At 45.2% G+C, this 24,164-nt stretch overlaps 1 protein-coding gene and 1 long non-coding RNA gene across 7 annotated transcripts in view; one reads left to right on the forward strand and one right to left on the reverse strand.

Annotated features, from left to right (window-relative positions):
* KIRREL1 (kirre like nephrin family adhesion molecule 1) overlaps nucleotides 1–24,164 on the reverse strand; it is a 107,071-nt gene that overhangs the window by 33,552 nt on the left and 49,355 nt on the right. For 2 of the 4 annotated variants that reach the window (XM_039857116.1, XM_039857117.1), the window contains exon 1: nucleotides 5,319–5,439. The exons of the other annotated variants lie outside the window; for them this stretch is intronic. In XM_039857116.1, the coding sequence (XP_039713050.1) occupies nucleotides 5,319–5,424 (106 nt within the window). In that variant the 5' untranslated portion in view covers nucleotides 5,425–5,439. Of the gene's footprint in view, nucleotides 1–5,318; nucleotides 5,440–24,164 lie in introns of those variants that run through there. 4 annotated transcript variants of the gene reach the window in all.
* On the forward strand, nucleotides 289–23,977 carry LOC120598344 (uncharacterized). 3 transcript variants are annotated; one of them, XR_005651578.1, is made up of 4 exons: nucleotides 289–397; nucleotides 3,262–3,364; nucleotides 3,651–3,722; nucleotides 4,303–5,410. It is a non-coding gene; the product is annotated as an uncharacterized LOC120598344 (long non-coding RNA). The 3 variants fall into 3 exon arrangements; XR_005651579.1 differs by having other exon boundaries at nucleotides 5,197–5,410; XR_005651580.1 differs by adding an exon at nucleotides 23,817–23,977 and having other exon boundaries at nucleotides 3,262–5,283.

Here is a 24,164-nt window from a genome sequence, read left to right on the forward strand (position 1 = left end):
ACTGGTTAGACATTGAAGGCCTTGCTCGGCACACAGTATGTTCAATAAATATACATTTACTTACTGAAGTTGAGCTTCAAGGCTCAATGCCTTCAAGCATTGAAGACGAGGGATTTTGACAGCCAGAGAACTGGGGGGAGGGCATTCTAGACAAGGAAAACAGCGTGAGCCAAGACATAGAGGCACGAACGACCAGTGAGCGGCTGGAATTCAGGCACATAAAGAAAGGGGAACTAAGGTCATATCTCTTTAAAAATTAAACTCTTTCTCCTTCTGGGCATTCCTCAGTCTCTGCCCTCCAGAGATTTTAGGTTGTTGAGAGAGACTGGACACAGACAAAGAGAGAGGTCCAGATTCAGAAAGACAAAGTGGAAGCTGTCTGCAACATGTCGACCTGGTAAGGTTCAGGGATGGGCTTAGAAGAATCAGAAGGAATAGGAGGCTGTTTGGTGTTGTGTGTGTTGTGTGGGGGGTGGGGCGTGAAGGGGTTACAGGTGTCCTTGTTTGCACTCATGTGTCTAGTGAGCTAATGTGTGTTACTAAACATCTAGCCACCCAAAAGGAGAATGGGGCACTTCTGCCTGTAACTAGAACATTCTAGGCTTTTCTAATTAATTTCCATGAAAAAGATTTCCCACAAAGGCGCTCTAAAGACCCTAAGTTCGGGTCATCTGGATCAGTCCTGCGTAAAGTAAAAGCAGCTCCCACTGGCTGGCTGCTGAACTGATCCCTCTGACTTGATTCATTTTACACGTGCAAGGGGCACGGAATGTTAATTTGCCGCAGGGAGCTAAGGGAGCCTGGAAGTGGAGGCTCTGTAATTAACAGCTGTAGGAGGAGGCTCTCAGTAGGCAGTGGCCAGCATAGGGAGGGAGGACCCAAAGGGAGCGCTTCAGGGTTGATGATGCTGGGTCTGGAGGCTAGGGCTGGGAACTCTGGTCTCTCTGTCTGCTCCTGATCTTGGCTGCTCTGCCTGATTCGGTTTGGTTATCAGGTGGAACACAAATGCCCCAAGAACAGGGGAAGCCCAGGGGGAGCAAAACCATTCATCTAACCACTGTTTGAATTTATAGGACATTGAGGGGGGGCATGGTAGTGGTGACCAAGTGGGAATCCATGGCGAGGATCCATGGAAAGACATTCTCTTCAAGACCATGCATACTGGTGACTGTTTCTGGGACCCCCCCCCCAAAGCAGGCGAAAGCCAGGGCTGCTCTGTGGCCTTATTTCCATGAAGGAGGCAAGTATTTAGCAGAAAGGGGAGAGCAACTTATCTGTATACATGCCAGCCATCCCGCCATCTCCTAGCAGGCCAATATCCATCCAGAGCCTGCTACATATCCTTTGAACTCCTTCCTCCAGGCAGTTTTCCCAGAGGGGTTGTAAAGAAGGTATTACTGTTCCTCTCCCACCCCATTCAAACCACTCACTCTGGCCCTACCCTCATCAGCTTCTCACATGTCCCCTTTTCAACTTTTCTACTCACCAAAAATTTCACTGATCTGGGGACACCCAACGCTGCTCACTGTCTTGTGTCCTGTATCAGCCTCAGGACAGCCCATAGGCCAGAGAAACCAGGAGCATGTCACTGATGCAGGTGTCCACTAAAGATTCACAAAAGGCTGCACATAGAGAGGCTTGATGGGGCCCGTGACAAAGAGGGAAAAGACACGCAGGCATAGGAGAAACCTTGGAGAAAGCAGTCTGCCTCTTCCTTCACACCGTTTCTTTGATTCTTCCCTTCCCTTTTCAATCTCTCTGTGTCTCCCTAGCCCCCAGCAAAATGGGGACAGGGGTCGCTCTGTTTTTTTCCTCCCTGGTCTCTGCGATAACCTAATGATTTCTCATTTAGCTGCCCAGCCCTCAGTGGGGAGAGGCTCCCTTTGATTGCTTGTGACACCAATCTCACAACAAATTTAGCACTTCATTTCCTGGACGAGCCAATATTCCTCCTCGATTATCTGCCTGCGAGGGGGACAGGGTGCCGTGCATGCCAATGAACAGTTTATGTCTTCCCAGGATAGCAGAGCCAATCAAGCTCACGGTCCTAAGAAGGATGGATGAGGTGGAGTGGGGTGGGAAGAGGTTCTCATGAGAGCACAGGAGGACTCCAAGAGCAAAGAAAAGGTAGAGGAGGGGGTAGGGAAAAGGGAGGACAGTGGGGAACAAACAGAAGCCTCTGGACACCTGGCCCTCAGCAAGTTTATGTGCAGATTCTCTAAAACGGAAGGTGGGGATGGGAACAGTTTGACCTTTGCTCACATAATTCTGGAACTTCCTTCCCAAGCGACTCTTGAAATTCTGCCTTTTCATCCAGCCACCCTCTAAACAACTGGCATAAGGCTAATGGAGAGAGAAGAAGGTAACCCTGGAGTCATGCTATTTCACCCTAAAATGAAACAAGGAAAGAAGAGACACTTTCCTACTCTGTGCCCCCATGCCAGCATTCCTCCACACCTGTATCTTTTCTACCAAAATCACTTGCTCCTGGTTAGGAGGCCAGAAGGGGTGAAGATCCTCTGAGGGCTCTGCCCCATATGAATGATGAGGGGAGGTGAAAAGAAATTTCTCCAGCCCAAGAGGCCAATGAGTTTGAGTGATGGGGCTGGAGGTTCTCGGAAGGGAGGTACCGAAGGAGGAAGGGCAGACTGAAATAAGAGCCAAAGGGGACTTCTGATGAGACCCCGGAAAATGGATCAAAGAGAAGGAGGGAGGGAGTGATGTGGAAGTGTTGCTTTGGGGCAAGAGGGGAAACCAGGGAAGGCCAGGGAACCCTGAGAACTCCAGCAGAGACAGAAGCGTCCCAAATATGTAAAAGAAGAGTGGGATCCTAGAGCTAGGAGTGGCAGTGGTGCCAGGAAGAAGGGTCTCATGGGCGCATCTGGTTCATCTGTAGTGACTATGGACCAAGGGATGGAGAAGGAGGGACAAGGCTCAGAGACTCCCAGAATGTGAGCTGCGAGAAGACAGGCCCTGTCCCCGGGGAATGTAGGATGTGGGACTCCTGCCAGGAAAGGCAGAGAAAGCCGAGTGAAGGAGTAAAGAGGAAGGGACTGATCACTAAGAGGGGTGGCAGATGGTTGCTGTCATTAAACAGATCCCAGCAAGTCCAGGAAGCCTTAGACAGCAGAGACAAGCTTGGGTGAGCAGCTTGTGAGGGAGGGGAAATCACAGAGCAGAGACTTGGAAGGACCTTAACCAGAAGCCTCACACCAACCTGTACGGTTACGCACAGTCTAATCTTTATTCCTCCTTCCACAGGAACCTCTAATGCAACCTCAACCCCAGGACGAACTCCAACACAAACCTAGTCCTAATAATCATTCTAACCCCAAATCCTAACCGGAACATGAGCTTCTTGAAGGTAACGCATCTCAAATTCTTTCAGTATCTGGTCAGCAGAAGTCATCAATAGATGTTGATTTAAAAAAACGAGCACATAAACCAAACTTTAACCCTTATCTTTAACAGTCACTCCTACTTTAAGCCTGACCGCCCCATCCTGTCTACCCCAGTGGCCATACTGAGACCTGGTCAATCTCAAGTGCAAGCTCTGACTATATCCCCACCCCAATTTTAAAGGCCACTGTCCCTAACAACAATGTCACTAACTCTAATCTCATTTGTTCTGCCCCTGCACCTCTGGATAGATGGTTACAATTCATCTGGGCAAACGAAGGTAGAGACAAAAGATATCAACTCAACCTGGAGGCCAAATCAAGGTGGGAATGCTGGCTCCTCAATTCTTATAGATGGTGGTTCCTGTCCCTAACCCAGCTACCCAGAGCTTTATGCCCCAGGGACTAGGTCCCAAAAAGTGGGGCTGAACAAGGCTCTGGGGTCCAGGACAAAAGTCTGATGCTTGAGACCCCAGGAGTTAGATGTGAACAGGCTTGTTTGAGCAGAGAGAAATGTGACAGAGAATAAATGAACGACCTCCAGTTCAGGGGGCAGAGGCTTGAACCTCTTCCGCTCACAGCGGTGACCCTGGGATCCCTTTGCTCAGACACAGGGTGCAGGAGCCCTTCACAGGGTGCCCATGGGAAGCCCCCTGGTGGGAGGGGTGCTGTGAAGGTGCCAGATTGCTTTGGAGACTCTTCCTATTTGCCACATGACTCTGGAGCAAGGCTCTCCACATCTCTCAGGACCTGTCACTGTGGCACCTGGGAGAGGAGCTGAGTGTTATATTCTGTTCTTGCTACAGCCGAATCTGATTATGGGGACGAGTGATGGATGAGCTGGGTTTGCACCCCAGATCAGAGAGCGGGATGATAGAGTTCGTCTGTCACTCTTTCCCCACAGGATGAACCATCAGGTCTGAGATGTCATTTGGAACATACGCACCTCAGACGTATCTTCCTAACCAAGATCCCAGGGAGACTGTAAATCCCTCTCCGACCATTTCTTGATATAAAGACCTTTGAGCACCAAAGCCCCTGCACAAGCTCCCCGAGATCTGCTGAAATAAGAATTAGGAAATTAGGTATAAGAACCTCAGGCCTTGGGGGAGACCCATTGCCTCTGGCCAGCTGCCACAACCATGGGGGCACTTTGAGGAAAGGGGTGGAAAGCTTGCCTCTGCTTGGTGAGGGGCCTCCAGGCAATTTTCAGTGACAGCCATGGGCCTCAGAAGCCAGGGGCAGGGCAGGGAGGGAGAAGGGAGAAAGACAGCACAGAATAATAATGAAGGATTTTTAATAACTCGTCAGCTATGGTGTCAGCTGAACAGCAGCGGCAGCACAACCCGTTGGGAAAACTTTGTGAAGAACTGTCTTCCCAGGAAGTAAGAGGAGTCAGAAGGGCTGAGGGCAAGGGGAAGCATTCTTCTCAACCGCAGCCTCACAAAGCTGTGAGTTAGCATCCAGCCAGTGGTGTAGGATGAAGTGCAAACAGGATTACAGAACCCCAGGCCTGGCCTTCTGGGAGCCTCCACGCCTGGCCAGACCTAGGGCCACAGACATGGCTGAAGACAGGAGCAATCTAGGACATCACAGAGCACAGGCAAGCCCCTCTAGGAAAACACTTCCTCCAAATTGCTCTATGAAATCAAATCAGTTGGAAGGTAATTACATGCTTATCAAAGGGCTTCTTCTTTTTACCTAATAACTCACCAAGGAATTGTTTGAAGTAGGAGTGTCTTCAAAGAATATTAGAGAAAGCCCTGGTGACCACTCTTTCAATGGCCTCATTTTTCAGATGAGGGCACTGAGGTTCAAAGATATTGCAAAGACAGTTGATGACAGAGCAGGATTCCTGGAAATGAGAAATCCAGGTCTCCTAAAAGTGAGTATGATTTTACAAACGGAATTTCCATATACCTTTCAGGGGTCTGACTGCTGCAAAGAGGCCAGTCTCCTGGTGCTCCAGTGCATCAAGGGCAGCGTCCTTTGGGATGGAAACATAGGAAAACTTGGGGTAGCCCATCAGAAACACTATACATCCTCTCTTTCCCTCGGATCACTCTAGGAGGGCTTTCTGGAAGCAGTGGCTATAGATGTAGGCTGGGAATGGAGACATTACCTGAGCCCTGAGAGTGACAGGTAGAAAAGGGCTCAGTGGCATGCATAGAGGGGCATATTCTAGGTCTATGAAAAACCCTGGAGAGGAATGGAAAAATGGAAGTACTTATCATACACATGTGTGAAAGGCACAGGGTTCATGGTGGGAGGGCTGAGAAAGGTTCCAGGTCTTAGAAGATCAAAGACCCTACAGACTTAGTGGTTTTGAATAGACCACAGGGTCCACATAAGTGAGCTAGCTGGGTAACCCTGGAAGCCCTGGCGGCCTGCAGAGAGAGCACCCCACATCCCCAAAATAGAAGAGAAAAAAGGGTGTCATCCCTTAGTTGCCTACACTTTAGGCCACAGTGCTGGGAGCAGGGGACTCACAGGTCTGTACCACCAACTCCCAAGAGCCCACAAAGGCAGTGGCACCTGAGGATCCCAGGCCCTGGCACACAGAAGGCACTTAGCTAGGGTCTGATGAATGAACTGTTGGGACCATTCTAGAAGGTAAATAAAAAAGAAATGCAGGTCCGGAAGAAGAGAGTGCGGTGACAAGGGGAAGCAGCTCCGCACCCTGGCAGAAAGCCAAGACTGAATGATTCCTCCCTGTCACAGAAAGAAAAACTAAGGCACCCAGGATTGGGCACATGTTCCAGAGGAGACGTTCTGAAACAAACCTGGCAGGCAGCCCCCCGCCCAGCCAGCAGCTCTGGAAGATGTAAAGTGCTATCTAAACATGATGCATTATTAACACTTCAGAAATCATATTTCACAGCCGCCCGGCTGGAGCTGGGAAATGAATTCTTCCTCCTGCTCTCTGGCAGGGGAATTACTGTCGAAGCCAAATGTGACAGCAACGACATGTGACCAGGGGCCAAGAGAGGGTTGAAGGTGGAGGACATGGGCACCAACCCCAGGCAGGTCCTGGGTTCTCCTCCACTACCTGCGGCTTTGAATTGAACACTCGCAACCCAAGCAAGGTGGCCAAGCTGACCCCTGCCTCTCCCACCTCATGGTGACTCACCTTGAGGAGTCCCTGGCAGAGGGCAGACAGAGCTGTGACCCAGCCTCTTACCCCCAGACCACTGCTGAACACCTCCCCAGGTGCAGCACCTCATCCTGCCTCTGTGAAAAGGAGTTACAGAGGGTGGAAGATGCTCCGACCTGATAAGAGACAAGTCCTCAGGAGATCTAGGTGGACAAGGGACCCTAAGTCTCTACCACAGGACTTCAAAGAAGAGGAGGTACAGAGCAGGTTGGGGAGGAGTGCAATGAGGAAGGAGCTGGAATGAGTGTCCTGGATGGACTGAGTGGCCTCCAGGTAGGCCAAGAGGTAGAAAAGGAAATGATTTTGCCCAATGGGGCTGGAAGCAAAGAAGTGGGCAGGACACAGAGTCGGGGGCGGCACATCTCTGGCAGAAGGGAGGAAGCAGGCACTGACCTGCATCCTGTCCTCACTGGAGAATCACAGCCACAGAATAGGGAGGAAGGAGGGAGGAGAGGGAGAGTCCTGCCTGCAAAGACCAGTGCCTGTTCAACAGTAAGAAAAAAGGCCTCATGTGGTGGGTGTGGAAGGAAAGCTGCCAATGTCACTGTCATCCCCATCCCAGGACCCAACGCCAGTCTCTCTTGAGGGCACTGGGCTCCTGTCTGTGTGCTCCGCTGGCAGTGCAGGCAGCTTGTAATTAGGCAGAGGAAACAGACAAACCAATTTTCAGTTAAAACCTTCCTTATCTAAGGGGCGCATAGATGTAAAGGCAGGGAGGTCTGATTCTTTTCTAAGCCAGCCTCCAACATCCGCAGTGCCTGGAAGGAGACACAGGGAGGGAGCCCAGGCAGCCCTGGCGTCATATAAATTCTGCTCATAATTACATGATTTTCAGCACCATGAGATGCCAATAAAGTATTTGCAAGGCACACAAATTAACTGCGTGTTGGCATTCCTGAGATGGTGCTTGGGCAGCCAGGACACAAGGAGAGGGCTGCTGTGTCTACCTATATGGTTGGGGGTGTCCAGGCTGCTGATGCAGACTCCTCCCTAGTTTCTCAGCCAAGACCTAAGCTATTCAGGTTCCCAGACCTGCCAGCTCATCTCTCTGGACCCCCAGCTCTGGGAGCAAGGAGAGTGGGGCTGAGGCACTACAAGGGGCTGTTGGTGATGACAGCAAATGTTAGGCTCCCTCTGCTTCCAAGTCTGGTCTCTTTCCTTGCTCCTGCCTTATTCAGGAGGGCCAACAACAGGCTAGGCAATCTGGGCTGCCTCCATCTCATTCAGAGGGGAAGGCATGTGCCAGTCCAAAGTGCTTGGGGCTTAGATTCAATCAGGTGCCAGCTCTGCCTCTCAGAGGCACAGTTTCATCAAAGGTAAAATAGGAATAGTGGATGGCCCAAGAAAGGGGGCAGCAAGAAAGCCCAAAGCCCTCACTGACAAAGCTTGGTGAAGTGTGCACCCCCATCGTACCCCATATCCTCCCAGTAAACTTGTCAAGGTCAGGACTTCATCTTCTCCATCTCTCTACTGTTTCAATGTCCCCCAGCACAGCTTTCTCTACAGGAGTAGATATCAGATAACATAAATATTTGTTGTGTTGAACAGAATGGAGGGAGATAGAGGATGAAGAATTCTAACAGCAATTTGATGGGGGCAGAGTAACAAAAAACATCTCTTCGGAGTCAGAACTGGGTCTGAACCCCAACTCCGCCATTTCCTACCAGGGAGATGTGGCTGAGCCCATACCCTTCTAAAGCCCCTGTTTCCTCATCTGTGAAGTGCACGTGCTGGACACAAGGTGTGTAAGATGCCTCTGACTCTTGAGATAGTGTGTCAGGGAGTGAGATCTGAGAACCATTCTGAGAAAATGTCATGATAAGTTTCTGGCACTGACTGAGGTCGGTCACCAGCACATTACTCAGCGCTCAGTATGACATTTGGGACAATCAAAAACCATATAATGGTAATAATGATGTTTCCGTAAAAATCCACAGGCAAGGAGCTGGGGGTCCAGAGAGATGAGCTGGCAGGTCTGGGAACCTGAATAGCTTAGGTCTTGGCTGGCAAGAAATCTTGTTTATAACCTCTGTGGAAGAGTTTATCAAGTTGAAGCAGTCTACCCTCTGTCCCCACCCTCACTCACCTCAGCTCCAATCCATTCCCACCACTTTCTTGATTATCCTTCTGCCCATGGTTCCAGCAAAAACTGGAAGAACTCTGAAACCTAAATAATTGATTCAGTTCAATTCTACTCTATTCTAATTAGCAAACAAGTATTGGTGACCTAATATGTGCCAGAGTTTATGCTAAGCACCAGGCTCAGGCTAATCATCAGCTTTGGTATTTAGGAGAGAAATAATTAATTCCAATGGTGGGAAAAGAGGAGAGAGTGAATATGAGAAGGGTCTGTGCAAGGGGGTAAATTAAGCTTCGAACCAGCAAATATGAAAGTAAAGCGAACCTGGGCACAAAGAACAATGAAGACAAAGGGAAGGAAGTATGTATTGTGTCTGGGGAGGAGTCTGGTGTAGCTGGAGCTCTGGATATTTGTGGAAGGGCAGAGTTTTGAGGATTAAAGGTGATTAATCTCCTTAAATGCACTTGCAAGCTACATGTGCCCGGCAGTTATACAGCGCTGTGTTTTTATTGTTTATGGAAGATAAGAAAGGATAGGTAGACTAGGATCAGAGTGTGGCAGGTCTTGAATGCCATTCGTTCTTCATCTATTCAACATTCAATGTGCATTTACCCTACTGTGTGGTGGGCACTGTGCAAGAGGCTAGAGACAGGAAGTAGAATCCCATATGCCTCCTCTCAAGGAATGTACAGACTTTAACTCAGAATGCAACATGAGATTCTAGGGGCCATGATATAAACATCAAAGGGATATAATGGACACACAGAGAAAGAAATGGTCCATTTGGCCTGGAAAGGGGTGCGGGGGAGTGGGTGGTAGTCAGGCTGGTTTCATAAAGGGTATATCACTTAGACTAAGATTTGAAAAATGGAATGTGTTCACTGAGCAGATAAGAGGAATGTTGGTATAGGGGTGGATAATTCCTCCAGGCAGAATATAAATGTGCGTGAAGGCTCAAGGGTATGGATTTTGGGTGGACTGTGGCATCTGCAAGGTTCTGATTAACTAGAAAGAGAAAGAGGGAACAGAAACAGGGAAAGGGAGGTAAGCTGGGGTCAGGTTATAAAGGGTTTTACATGCCAGATCAAGACTTTGGATTTTATCACAGTGGTTAAGGGAAGTGAATGAAGAATTTGAAAGAATACTCTGCCAGTCACTGGGGGAGGGTAGGCACAGCAGGGGAGCTGCAGCGCTGTTCCTGGGGAGAAATTATAAGGACATAAAATGAAGACAGTGGATAATGAGAAATGGAATATATGTGAAATATATGAGGGAGTTAGAATCAACAGGATTTAAAGGTTGGGAGAATGTGGAAGCTAAGGCGAAGGGGAGCGTTTTGAATTTGGGTAACCAGACAGTAAGCAACGGCAATTATGGGAATCCTGCAGAAGGGTGTGGTAGTTGGGGTGGCCTGGCAACCATCCAAGGATGTTCTAAGGAGTGTGGACTTTATCCTGTAAATGATGGGGAGTCACTGATGGGTAGATTTTCTAAAAATTACTCTTGCACCCACCCCAGAGAAAGAGTAAGCAAGAGAGAAGAATAAGATAGGGGAAGGGAGAGAGTGGGAGGGAGAAGTGAGTGGCTACCCATTTACCACGTCCCACGAAAGAGGAGATAGCCACAAGTCAAGTGCAGTGACAGTCATTTTAGTGTTGGTATTGTGGCTGTGTGTTAGTTATCGGTAATGTTGACAGTTGTGAGGATTAAATGAGATATACACATAGTAAGTATTTTAAATTATTAGCCAGTGTCACATTGTTATTGTTTCATTAATGCCGACTCTGCCATCTACAGGTATTTGTTGTGTATCCATGAACCATTAATAATAACAGCTTATCATCTGTGATTATAGATGACAAAAGCTGGAAAGAGGAGCTGGGAGTCAGGGTTCTCAGGTATCCCCTTGCTTCAGGAAAGGCCACAGGAAGGAGAGGAAGCCCTTCTAGGCAGAGGGACAGCATGAGCACAGTCACAGAGGGAGGAGGACTGCAAAGGCATTGAGTACAAGTGTGAGTGTGAGCAAACCTTACAGCTGCACTAGGCTGTCTGCATGCTCCTTGCCCTCCACTCACCAGGGTTCTCCCACGTCCACCATCACAATAGTTGAGCGTTCTCTAGACAACACTAAAGGCTGAGGAGGGAACCTTTGTTCTGAGCGATGGTAAGCAGATGTCCTTTCTCCCCAATAAAGTTTATGCTAAAGCAGGAGAAAGGGAGGATGGACATGAAGGAAGGAGGACTTCCTGCTCTCAAGTTTTCAGGAATGAAGAAAAAAGTTGGAAAAGTGTAGATAGTGAAGGATCAAATGGACAGCAGCTGTCTGACCACACTTTTCAGAATCATGGAATGATCAGCTAGAAGAAACCCATGTGAAATAATCCAATCCAGATGAAAAACCCAAGGCCCAAAGAGGTGAAGTGAGTTTCCCCAAGTCAGAGCCGGTGACCAGCAAAGACAAAAGCATAACTCAGTCTACCTGGACTCCTAACCAGGTGCCATCTCACCCCCACCCCAGTTCCCTGTAACCATAAAAGTCCCTGAGGATAGAACGTTCTGCACTACAGTGCTGAGTGGCCTCTTAGGATTAAGTGACTACTGTGTTTATGTTCACCTCTTCGTCCTCCATCTGATTTCCCTGGGATGGAGGGGATCGTGTCTGATCCTGTTCTTACCAGGACGCTGCAGGTACAGTACACATCATAGGTCCAGCAGTCCCTGGAACCAGGCATTCCCGGCCAACTGTTCTAGATACTCTCTCCAACTATGTGTGCACATGCACACACACTCATACACACCTCTCTTCCCCGACCCCCACCTCCAGACACTGATTTTTGGCTTTAAACATGAAAAACTGCCAAGTCTTTGGTCTTCACCCAGGAATTTCCAGGACTTGCTCACCAACACTTGAGACCAGCTCAGTCCATAAAAGCTGGGACTCTGACTCTGGCCCTGGCTCACAAGCCTGCAGTGACTACTGTGATCTGGGCATCGTCAGCCTCATTTCCTTCGTTCTGCTGCTGACCCTGCTCCTTCCGCCACCCCCCATTTAAACAGAGTCCTCACCCCAGACTCTTCCCTGTCTTACCTTATACCAGGTACCCCCAAACATCCATCTAAGGGTCTCAATTCTGTCTGTCCACACCCACTCCCTCAGGTGATGTCTTCATCATTGCTCCCTGGACTATTGTGACAACCTCCTAATGGCTCTCCCTGCCCTCCACTTGCTCCTCTTAAATCCATTCTCCACACAGTTGCCAGCATGAGTTTTCTAAAACACAAATCTAACATCATTGCCCTGTGAAAACCCTTCAAAGACTCCTCGGTGACTTCAGATAAAGTTCAAATTAGGTCAGGTCGGGCCCAGCCCAGCTGCTGCTCACCTCTTTAGCATCATCTTCTGCTCTCTTCAATATGCACTATACCTTCTAAAAATCCCTGAGTGTCAGAGGTATCTGCACACTGCAAGCTGCATCCTCCCTTAGTACTCTGCCTCAGCATGTTCCCCTCTCCTGCCACTCAGCTCACTCCTCTTCGTCCTTCAAGACATTGTTCAGGATCAGTGCCCCAGGAGCCTTCCTTAAACCCCTAGCCTGGGCCAAGGCCCCATCCCAAGCTCCACGGTACTTGCGCATCCTGTGACTCTGTGAAGCTCTGAGCTATAAGCTCCTTGAGGACAGATGCTAAGTTTTTAATTCATCCTTACACTTATCAAAGATGGCTGGCTCTTAGTAGACTCTCAACTAACCTCTGTTGTATCGAACTGAACCTAAAAGTTGATTTTTTCCACCTTTTCCACCTCCCACACTGCCTTGTCCTACAAATATTTTATTCATTCTGTCTCCTCACTTGCTAATCCCAGTTTTTCTTCTTCTCCAATGCATCCCTAAGGCCCCTTCTTCCAGGAAGCCTTTCCTGATAAGCCCCACCTGACTGCTTCTCTTGATATCTCCGAGCTCAGAGCTCAGACGGTACTACATCCCTTAGCATCTCAACCTTACCTTTTACTTCTCCCTTAAAAGTAAGCTCTACTATGAAATTGGACTGCTCATTCTTTCTCAAAGACATTAAATGCTTTGCACTCTTGGTCAATGTCATTCTATTTCCTACCCTCACAATTCCTCCTCCAGCGGTGGGGCGAGGGCTTTGCCTCCCACCTGTGGCAGCGCCCAGCACACATTTTTTACTGTAACAGGGGGATCGGCTGTGGTTGTTAAGGGCCCGCGTTGAACTGCTGACTTGTATGTCTTATGTTATTTTTGTACGTGTGCAAAGGTGTATATTCTCTTTTCCTTTCTTACGTGCTTCACTTCACCTCTGTGTGTTCCAATTTGGATGACATCTCTGAGAACTCTTCCCGCTTTAATGTTCTGTGATTCTGCAGCTGTGAGTTCACTGAGGGCTGGAACTAGATCTATTTCTTCCCTTGTAGCTTCAGGACACGAGAGCTTTAAAAAATCATGCTGAATGAAAGCCTTGCCTCGTCTTTGTTTTTCTCTTTTTTCCTTTTAAGGGAGGCAGCAGAACATAGCAGCTACTGTTGACTCAGTAGCCAGCTCTGCTCCTCAACCTGGGGTAATGTGCTTCACCTCTCTGTGCCTCAGTTTCCTCATTTGTAAAATGAAGATAATATTGGTATTTTATCATAGATAGATAGTAAGCCAGAAGTAAGTTGTTGTTGTTTGTTGTTGTTGTTGTTGTTGTTGTTATCCCATTCTTCTTCCTTCCATTCTTCTTATTTACAGTTTTTGGATATCTCACACTCTTTAATTTTTTGGACTTAATAGGTCTCATTAACATCAGAGGAACCCAAGGACTGCTGGTCCACAAAGTCCAAGGAATCCCAGTTTTAAGCCACTCTCGGGTTTCCAGAGATCTAGAACTAAGAGAATGTGAAGCAAGATCAAGAAAAAGGGGAGGGTTGGGACCAGAGCTGAGGAACAGAAGAGAAAGTCTGGCTTAATTAGAGCAGATTAAAATATGGGAACCAGACTGAAGATAGCTCCAAGAACTCTGGGGAGGGGCACAGGCTATGAAACATTCCAAAAGAGACCAACACCTGGCCCCAAAGCACTTTTGTACATGGGTCAGAGTAGATTATAATCAGTGTGGCTGAGTGCTTGGCAGCTCAGAGAAGGGTGTGTACATAGGACTGAGACTCATGAACTTAATTCTGGCCCTAGCTCCACCTTTATAATAATTATGTGACCTTAGGCAAGGCTCACTGCTCTGAGCCTCAGTTAACCCAACTATAAAACAGGGATAACAGGATGATCTTGGCAGGGCTGTTGTGAGGATTAAATGTGCTCTGTAAATGATAAAGCACCACCCATCTATTAGCCATCATTTTTATTAAGGCTGTATCTACACGGCCTAGTCATCCAGAAAATGTACCTGATAACTGAGGTTCAAGTACCTTTTAAGCCTCATTTATTTAAGCCAAATAGGTTTTCAGTTATCAGAAGGAAGAATATCCTCAGTGGACATTTATGGCTCCCCCGCCCAGCCTGACCTTTCCTTGAACCCTATTCCCTACTCCAGTCAGACACAGGGGCCCCTGTTGGCTCTTCCACACTTTATTACAATTGTTTGCCTGGGTAGCTCTCCTGCACTAGCCAGCAGAGCTGTCTTCATCACGACTTCTTCCCCGGTGCCTGTGTCAGTGCTGTCACAGAGTAGGCACCAATGTTAGTGTTTTGAACGAGTAAATAAATGGATGCACAAAGTTCTTATAGAGCTGCACTACTATCCTCCTCTTTGAGGCTTCCGACTTTCGGTCCTAGTTCTTCTCTCTGAGGTCACATAAAATAAATCTAAGTCGCCTCCATATGACAGTACTTTAAGCATGTGAAGAGAATTATGTCTCCAGTCTCCTCCTGATCAAACATCCCTAGTTTCCTAAACAATTTTTTAAAAATTCTCTTTATCCAATATCCAGCTGCTGTCCCATTTCTCTGCTCTCCTTTGTAGCAAGACTACTTAAGAGTAGTTTGTATAATAATTCTTCTCCCATTCTCTCATGGACTTATACCAGAACATTTCTGGTCAAGGTCACCAGTACCTCTAAATTGCTAAATCCAACATTAATTCTCATTTTATTCCTTATCTTGCTTGATGAGTCAGCAGCATTTGTGACAGTTGATCATGGCCTCCCTGGGTTTGCAGGACCCACGCTCCCCTGCTTCTCCCCTTCTCCTGCCCCATTCACATTCTCCTTTGCTAGTTCCTCCTTGTCTTATTGTTGGAGTGATCCACGGTCCCAGGGTCCTATCCTCGGCTCGCTTCTCTCTCTCCATTCACTTCCTCAGTGAATTCACCCAGTTATATATTTTTAAACACTATCTCTACATTGATGTTCTAGCAAATCTGTCCAATTTAGATTTCTCTCTCAAGCTCCAGGCACATGTGTCAAACTGTTGATTTAACATCTCCACTTGGGTGTCTGATTGGCATTTCACACTAGTGTGCCCAAAGCTGAGCTCCTGATCTTCCATCCTCCCAGTAAACGACAACTTCATACCTCTAGGTCTTCAAGACAAAACTTGAGTCATCCTCCACTAGTCTCCTTCTCACCCTGCAACCGTCCAGCAGTAAATCCCACTAGTTCTAATTTCAAAATAATTCCAGAGATGGACCTTTCAATAAAAAGGCGGTGCTGTAATAAATCATAAATTCCTAACTGGGCAAGTCATAGTAGGTAGTCATGCCCCAGGCTATAACTTCTTTAATGCAAGAATTTTAAGCCAACCTGTTCTATTACTATTCTTGTGCACCTGGGTCGACACGCCTTTGAAATGCCAGAGTATCCATAGTTAGTGCAGACTCCACAGGTTTAAGGGCATAGTCAGTCCCCAACAAGACTGTCCTCACTTCAGAAACCAGCTGCAGTAGCCACCCTCTGGGTGGCACATAGTCTTCACTAACCTGTAACCCAATCCCAGTCTTGTTTTCTCCTACCTACAAGCAATCTTCCTTATATTCCATCCTTAATTCCAGACGCATAAAACAAACTGCGAACTGTTATTCTTCAGAGCATTCGAGATCTTGTTTCCCAGCAAGATCAATCTTGGCTCAAATGAACTCTCATAAAAACTTTCTACAGGTTTGGACATTTCCTACATTGACAACCACTTCACATGGCTCCGCTAGTACCATCGTTGCCTGTGCCATCATCTTGTGTCTGGATGACTGCAGTAGCTGCCTAATAGGTCTCCCTGTTTCCAGACTTCCTTCACACAGGCTATTTTTAACATAACAGCCAGAGCGACTGTTAAAAAAAGAAAGTATATGTCACTTCTGCTGAAAACCTACCAACTTCCAATTTCATTCAGAGTAAAAACCCACATCTTTGTGATTCCTTCAGGATCTTGTCCTATAATAACTTGTCTGGCCTTTGTCTTGGGTTCCTGGATAGATGTTCTAAACCCTTGGACTTGCCCAAATGATAGGAGTGCCTTTGTTATTCATGATGGCCCCTTGGACCATACTTGAGTTTATGCTAATAAACTTGGGTTTGTGCTAGATGAGAGCTGGTCCTGCTGGAAAGACCAACCATATGATTAGAGAGCTGGAGCTTTGGGCCACTGATATCAGCCTGACCTACTGACAAACAAGGAAAGGAAGCAGAAAGTGATTGGGTTTCAATCACAGGGCCAATGATTCAACAATGAAACCCCAATAAAAACTCTGGACACTGAGGCTCAGGGCACTTCCTGGTAGGTGGATACTTTGATGTGCTGGGAGGGTGAAGGCTTGGTTCCACAGGTAGAAGTCATGGAAGTTCCACGCTTGGGTGGGACACTCTCAGACCTTGCCCTATGTATCTCTTCATTTGGTTGGTCCCAGCTTTTATCCTTTATAATAGAACTATAAGTAGGCACTTTCCTGATTCTGTGAGTTCTATCAAATTATTGAAACTGAGGGGGCCATGGGAACCTTTGAATTTGTTACCAGCTGGTCAGAAGTGTGGATGGCCTTGGGACTCCCAAACATGCAGCTGGTGTCTGAACTGAGGACAGTCTTGTTGGGGGCTATGCCCTTAAACCTGTGGAGTGGTTAGCATCAGAATTGTATTGCAGTATTATAGCCCTTCATGATCTGTGCGCATGTGCGTGCACACACACACCTTATTTCTATTACTACTTCTATTGCTTTACTACATACAATGGAATTTTCCTCAAACACACTAGGCACACTTTATATTTGCTGTTCTTTCTGCCTGGACTGCTTGTCCCCCTTACTATGTCTGCTTCCTTACTATCTTTAGATCTTTTCTCAGTTATCACCCTCTGAGTAAGTTCTTCCCTAATTACACTACTTCAAATTGTATCACTGCTCTACCACACTCCAGATTCTTTCTGTTGCTTTATTATTCCCCATAGTACATATCAATATTCAATTTCCTATTCGTTTTACTTATTAATTTATTTATTGTCTCCATCTCATGAGCTTTATAAGGTCCTTGAGGGTAACAATATTTCCCCCCTATTTTGTTCTTTTCTGTATCCTCAGTAACTTAGAAGAAGTGCACTTTAAAAATAATGAATGAATAAATAAACCTTATGATTTCTAGAAGCTTTACCACTGTCCTCTTCTAGGGAAGTCCGGTTTGTTCACTCTCCATTAAAATGGGTATCCAGAAAGGATGGATGCTCCCTGGCTTGGACCTCCCAGTGCAGTAAAGGGCTGTCCCCTCCTCCCTGCAGGATTTCACACTAATCCCTGAAGTAGTAGGACTGGGTGTTATTTCTCACCTTCACAGGCAGGTAGCGGTGGATTCACCTCCTCCTCTGCCACTTTTTTCGATAGCTGCCTTTTACATAATGCTTCCTATATACGGCATTTATCTGGCCTTGCAGACATTGCTTGTTTTCAGAAAGTCAGGGTCTATGTCTATCTTGCTCACTTTTGTATATCTAGCATGTGTAGGAAAAAAGGGGGCCACATGCTAAACCTGACAAGCTTAGGGGAAGCCTGCATAGGGGGGCCTCACAAACTCAGAGACCAAAAGTAACCACATGGGATGGTCTAAATATAAAAATTCCTAACTAAAAGTGGGTAGTGGTGGGTAGTCACATCCTTGGCCTATAGCTTCCTTGACAAGGGTCAATTTTTACCTTAAGTGAACCTGTTTATTGTCTTTTTGCATCTGAGATAGCATACCCTTGGAATGTCAGAGTAATCTTTCCCAGACCCCTCAGGGTACAACCTCCCACCAGAGCACAGGACCACAGATCCCCTCATTGTTATCTTGTTCCCTGAATACCATCTCCATGTGCTGTGAATGTTAATTATTAACTATTCTGTACCCACCAATGTAAAAGAAGTATGTGTCTCTTGCTTTTACTTTTTATTCAATCTCAGAGATTTCCCCACTTTGTCTTCTCTTGCTTCCCTAATCCACCACCAATGATTTCATGTAACTCTCCAGTCTCCTCCTTTGATTCTAATGAATAAAATGAGCTATAAAACTACCATCCTTTGGATCATTTTCTCAATCTGTTGAGATTTTGCTTCATGGCAATTGGCGTCAGTTTGGCTCAAATAAACTCTTATAAAACTTTTTCTTAGGCTGGATGTTCTTTCATCAATATTTATTTGGCATAGCCAGCAGGATTCCAAAGAAGCTCACCCAGAACCACCCTGTGGACCTGGGTGGTGCTAGGTACCAGCAGGGGCCCCTCGAACCCCATGGGCTCCTCGCTTTGTATCAGGTGAACTTGGGTGAGTCATCGCTTGGAATCTAGGACCTTCCCTTTGCTTGTGGTAGAGGGTCTGACTTTACTTGAGCTTTCCTTAGAAAATTTTTGAAGTGGTACTAAAGGGTAGGAGTCGAAATGGACAGTCGGTTTTAATTTCATCTTTTCAGATGGAATTAATTACTGCAAGTCTGAACAAAACTTTTTGCTGGAGAAATGAGAGTCTGAACTTGTTCGGCTCTGAATATAAGGGGCATATACTACCTCCAGCTCAAACTTTAGGTATTCTTAGGTGACTAAGAATCTACGTGGAGGTGTTTAAGGGTACTCCTCAAAACGAGTAGGGCTCCATAGGGAATTCCAACACATTCGTAATTAAATAAATGACTCATCCAGGGACGCGCACATAAAGGTTGGTTATCTAGCCCTCCAACTCCTCATGATTATATTAGACATCTGGGGAGAGAAACTGAGACATGTAAGAGGATTGAAGCGACTCGGACGTTACAGACCCTTGGAGCTCAACCCATAAGCAGCACGCTTCATTCAATCCTCCCTAGAACTTTGTTCAGATTCTGCAGATATCCAAAGAACAAAACTAACATGGGAAACTGTGCCCCTAAAGTCGACAAATCCCAAGAACCCCAGCTCCCCATTAATACTCTTGCAGGATAAATGTACAGTTTCTATAGAATTTCAACTTGCAAGGACCTACAGAAATGGGAAAATTTAACTAAAAATGATATCAGCTTGAGATGACCACAATGGGGAACTTTTTATACCTCCAAATTAATTTTTCTGCATGTTCAGTTGGAAAAGGTTGGCTCTAAAATTAAACTGAATGATTGGGAAGCTCATCTTGATTGAAAATTAGAAGCTTCTAGGCAAAGCACAGATAAATTCTTTACAGGAAGTTAGTAAGAAAAATTTAGAGACAGTCTCTGAACTAAAGAAGCCTTCTGAAACTGATAAATGCCAACACCCCATTCTTCTTCACTGTCCAGCTGCTCCACTATATCCTTTGCTTTCTGAGCTTCCTCGTCCAGACTCGGACCTCCTCCTCCCTTCCTCCTTCCTCTTCTATCTCCTCTTTATTTCCCCACCACTACTCCCTACTGACCTAGAGGAAACTGAGACTAGGAATCTAGACCAAGATAGACTAGAAAAAACAGAAATTCTGCCAGCTCCCTTTAGGAAAAACCTGGTCTCAGGCAAAAGGGAACTAGTGATTGTATAGGTTCCTTGGACTAGAACAGAATTAAGGAATCTAACTAAAGATTTCTTGACCTTCTCTAGGACCCTGATGGGTTTGCAAAGGAATTTGATTTAATCGTTAGAACATGTGATCCCGGCTATTCTGACTTATTCCAATTAAAACACCTACTGGTTTCTGAGAACAAAGCAACAGTATGGCTGAACAAGGTTCCCTGGGAAACTCCTGTACAGGACTTTTCAAAACAGAGATACAGACCAAGAAAAATGCAGGGAATTAGCCCACTGGCTTTACCAAGCCATACTTGAGATTTTCCCCTGGAAAATGGACTGGACCAAGATCTGGCAATGTAAGAAAAAGCCTGATGAACCAGTGCCTGATTTCTTTGAATGTTTTGAAAAAATTTTTTCAAACAGTACTTAGGTCTGTCTCCATACAGTTTTAAGGAACATCAAAATGATTTCTTACTAAATTCAGCATTTTTGGAAGGACTAGATGAAGAGCTTGTAACTCTGATTAAACAGCATAAATTAAACTGGCCAACCATGTGTACTGATTAACTGGCAATTCTGGCTGATCCACTATCTAAAACTATTCAAAAGAGAGAAAAAGATAAAGCTGCCATAATCATAAACTTATAGCTCTAGCAATTAAGCAATCAGGTGATACCCCCGCCCCCCTCCCCCGAAGGTCTCTTAGACAAGAGGAGAGAGGAGTCTGTTTTTATTGTGGAAAGCCAGGTCACCTTAAGAAGGATTGTAACAAACTGTAAGTGTGGTTCAGAAAAAGAAAAGAAACAGGGATGCTCCTGAGACTTGCTAATACTTTAGGAGAAACTGAAATTACCATAAAAATTACTAATGCCCTTGTAGATGCTGGGGCTCTTTACTTGTTCTTAACCCTACCCAATTAAGTTGCCCTCTCCCTTGGAGTAAAGCTGTAGGGACTTCTAATCAACCAATGCCTGTTTTCAAATCAGGACCTGTTCCCTTCCAACTAGAGCATGTTATGGTGGAACATACATTTTTACTAGTCAAATCTGTCCCAATCACCTGATAGAGATTTTCTTGAAAACCATGACCCGCATATCCTTTCCCCAGAAGGGCAAAATGCATTTAGAACTAAATAAATCAGATACTGAACCAACTGGAAAGGTAATGATTTTAAAGGAACCACCACAAGAGGTAACTAACCTTGAGACTAACCATTTCTTGCAAGACGTTCCAATGCAACTTTGGGCCCTTTCCATTACAGATATTGGCAAGATTAAGTCAGTCACTGAAATCCAAATAAGTATTGACAATACTTTGCCTCTACCTAATATTTGCCAATATCTTCTAACACCTGATGCACTAGCTGGAATTAAGCCCATCGTATAAGATTACTTAAAAAGGGAGCTTATAATTCCATGTACAAGCCCCTGTAATTCTCCTACCCTTCTAGTAAAGACATCAAGTGGGAAAGGATGGAGATTTGTACAGAATCTCAGAGTGATAAATAAAATAGTTATTCCCAGATATCCTGTGGTTCCAAATCCACTTACTCTCTTATCAGCCATTCCTGTAGACTGCCAATATTTTTCAGTAATAGATTTATGTAGTGCCTTTTTCAGCATTCCTGTAGAAAAAGACAGTCAATATCTCTTTGTCTTCACCTAGGAAGATCACCAGTTTACTTGGACTGCAATGCCCTAGGGATATACAGAGAGTCCACCTATTTCACTCAGAAACTAAAGGCTGATTTAAATGACATAGATTTTCCCAAACATTCCACTCTAATTTAACATGTGGATGATTTACTCTTATGCTCTAGACTCTTCAAAGGACACAGTCTATCTATAGCTAGCTATAAAAGGACATAAGGTCTCAAAGGACTAGCCTCAATTTTGTTTGTCCCAAGTAAAAAACCTTGGCCATCTCATATCTAAAGATGGGCTATTGATTAATCCTGAAAGGTTTGAGGAATCCTACCCTTTTCTTTTCCAAAAACAAGAAACAGCTTAGAGGATTCCTGGGTCTGATTGGATACTGTGACAACTGGGTTCCAAATTTTTCTTCGATGGCCCATCTTCCATATGTGTTATTAAAATCAGATCAACCTGATCCAATTCAATGTAACCTGGAAGGAAAACAAGCTGTAAAAGCTCTAAAGGAAGATTTCTCTAAAGCTCCAGTTCTGGGACATCCTAATTATAAACTTCCTTTCTTCTTTTTCATACATTAAAACAAAGGAAATGCTTTAGTAGTTCTAATTCAAAAACATAGAGATCATCATCAGTCTATAGGATATTACAGGCAGCCATTAGACTCGGTAGCAAGAGGGCCCCTCCCTGCATGAGGTCCATCTCTGCTACAGCCCAGTTATGCAAACAAACAGAAGAGATGTTATTGGCTCTCCTTTAACTATGCTCCTCATTCTGTTGAATCTTTACTGATCCCTCAGCACACTCAACACTCCTGTCAGCTGGCTGGCTTCTTATGAAGTACTCCTGCTTTCTGTGCTTAATATTACTTTAACTCAATGTAACAGTCTTAACTCAGCAACTGTATAACCCTCTTTATAGGATGAAGACACCCGCAACTGTTTTGCTTACTGACCACCTTCTTGTCCCTAGGAATGGTTTATAGGAAACCCGTGTTGATAGCACTACCTAATTTGGGTCACAGGTGGCTATTACCCGAAAGACAAACAGGGACATTACCGAGCTGCACATGCAATAAATTCCATGGCTGATTAATTGAAAGCTCTTATTTACCTGAAATAAGATCTGCCTAGCAAGCCAAATTAATTGTTCTAGCTTGAGCCTGTCAATTGGTTAAAGATCAAGTAGCCAATATTTACTATGATAGTCGATGCCTTTGGCGTAGCTCAAAACTTTGGAATGTTGTGGAAGCAGTGAGGCTTCTTAACTTCCTCAGGGCAGCCCATAAAGAATGGAAAACAGGTTGTAGAATTATTAGATGCCATATAGCAACTGAGACAATTGACAATTATCAAAATTCCAGGACATTCTAAAGCTGTCACCATGGAAGCACAAGGAAATCATTTAGCCGACGCTGCAGCTAAATGGGAAGCATTAAATGGCCAAATTGTCCAGACCTGAGAATGTTCCTTGCTTCCTATTAAGTCAATAAAAGACTCTCTTCCAACAGACGGCTACGGAAGAAGAAAAGAGGATATGGCCACAAAAAGGGGGAACCTTCAGCCCGGGCAAGCAGATATGGCTTGGACCCAACCAGTCTTACTTATAGGAGTTCAACCGCCTATACTTCAACATTTACATGAGCTAACACACTGGGATCCTGAAAGATGATTTCATGGAGTAAATAATATTACTGGAAACCTACCAGTGTAGCTCATAAAATGTAAATCAGATGTTCTATCTGCCCAAAACATAACCTAGGAAAACCACTCCATGGGTCCCAGAGACTCTCTCACTTTCCTTAGGCCCCTTTGAAGTATGGCAATTGGATTTTTTCCAAATGCCACCACCTCAGGGAAACAAATATGTATTAGTTATGATTTGTATGTTTTCTCACTGGGTTGAGGCATTCCCTTGCAGGAGAGCAATAGCCTTAACGGTAGGTAAATTTTTGCTGGAAAAAATAACTCCCAGCTGGGGAATTCTTGCTGAGTTACATAGTGACCAAGAGACTCATTTCACTGGGCAAATAATGCAATCCATCTGTAACATTTGGCCTATTCTATAGCATTTTCATTATGCTTAGTACCCCCAGTCTTCTGGATTGGTGGAATGTACCAATGGTACAACCAAAATTCAACTAGCCAGGGAAGCGGGCAGGTAAAAATTAAAAAGAAAAAAAAAAAATCAACTAGCCAAAATTTCAGAAGCGTTTAATCTCCCCTGGGCAAATGCTCTCCCTATAGTGCTCCTCAACCTGAGACCTACTCCTTTTGGTAAACATAGCCTTTCTCCTTATTAGTCACTGGCACCCTGTGCATCTGGATGAAGGGGCTTATGCACCAAACTTACGAAAAGGAAGCATTCTACATTATTGTCAAGGGCTTATTAACAAGCTTAAAGTTTTTGATAATTAGTAACTGATTCATTTCATAGTGTGCTCCCAGGAGACGAAGACTTCGAAAGACCATGGCTTACAACCAAGAGATTTAATCTAGTGGAAAAGACATCAAATAAAAGGTTCTCTCCAACCTCGTTGGAAGGGACCTGGTCAGATATTACTAACTAAACTATGTGCAGTCAAGCATAAAGGAATTAACTCATAGATTCACATTTCTCATTTTAAAAAAGGTACCTAACAGCGAATGGACATCTACTCCTCTGTCTGACACTTGCCTCTGCCTACAGTAGACATCAAAGACTCTTCAAGAACAAGAAGTCACTGACATCGAAGGCAGACAGCAATCCCAAGACATCAGCGAGGCCTATATGCTCACAAATTGATGGCATACTTGTTTAATCATTTTAATCTTTTTTTTTATTTTTTGCCTTATAATAAAAATAAATTTGTTCTTTGAACTTCTCTCAAACTTTATTCTTATATCACCTAATTGCTAATGATTGATGAAGATATATAAAAATGATTTTAACATTGTTATTACCCTTCTTACGATTTCTTAATGGAAACAGTATCTGTCT

The sequence above is a fragment of the Pteropus medius genome, unplaced genomic scaffold (assembly GCF_902729225.1).
Source record: "Pteropus medius unplaced genomic scaffold, Ma_sr-lr_union100, whole genome shotgun sequence".
Taxonomy (NCBI): domain Eukaryota; kingdom Metazoa; phylum Chordata; class Mammalia; order Chiroptera; family Pteropodidae; genus Pteropus; species Pteropus medius.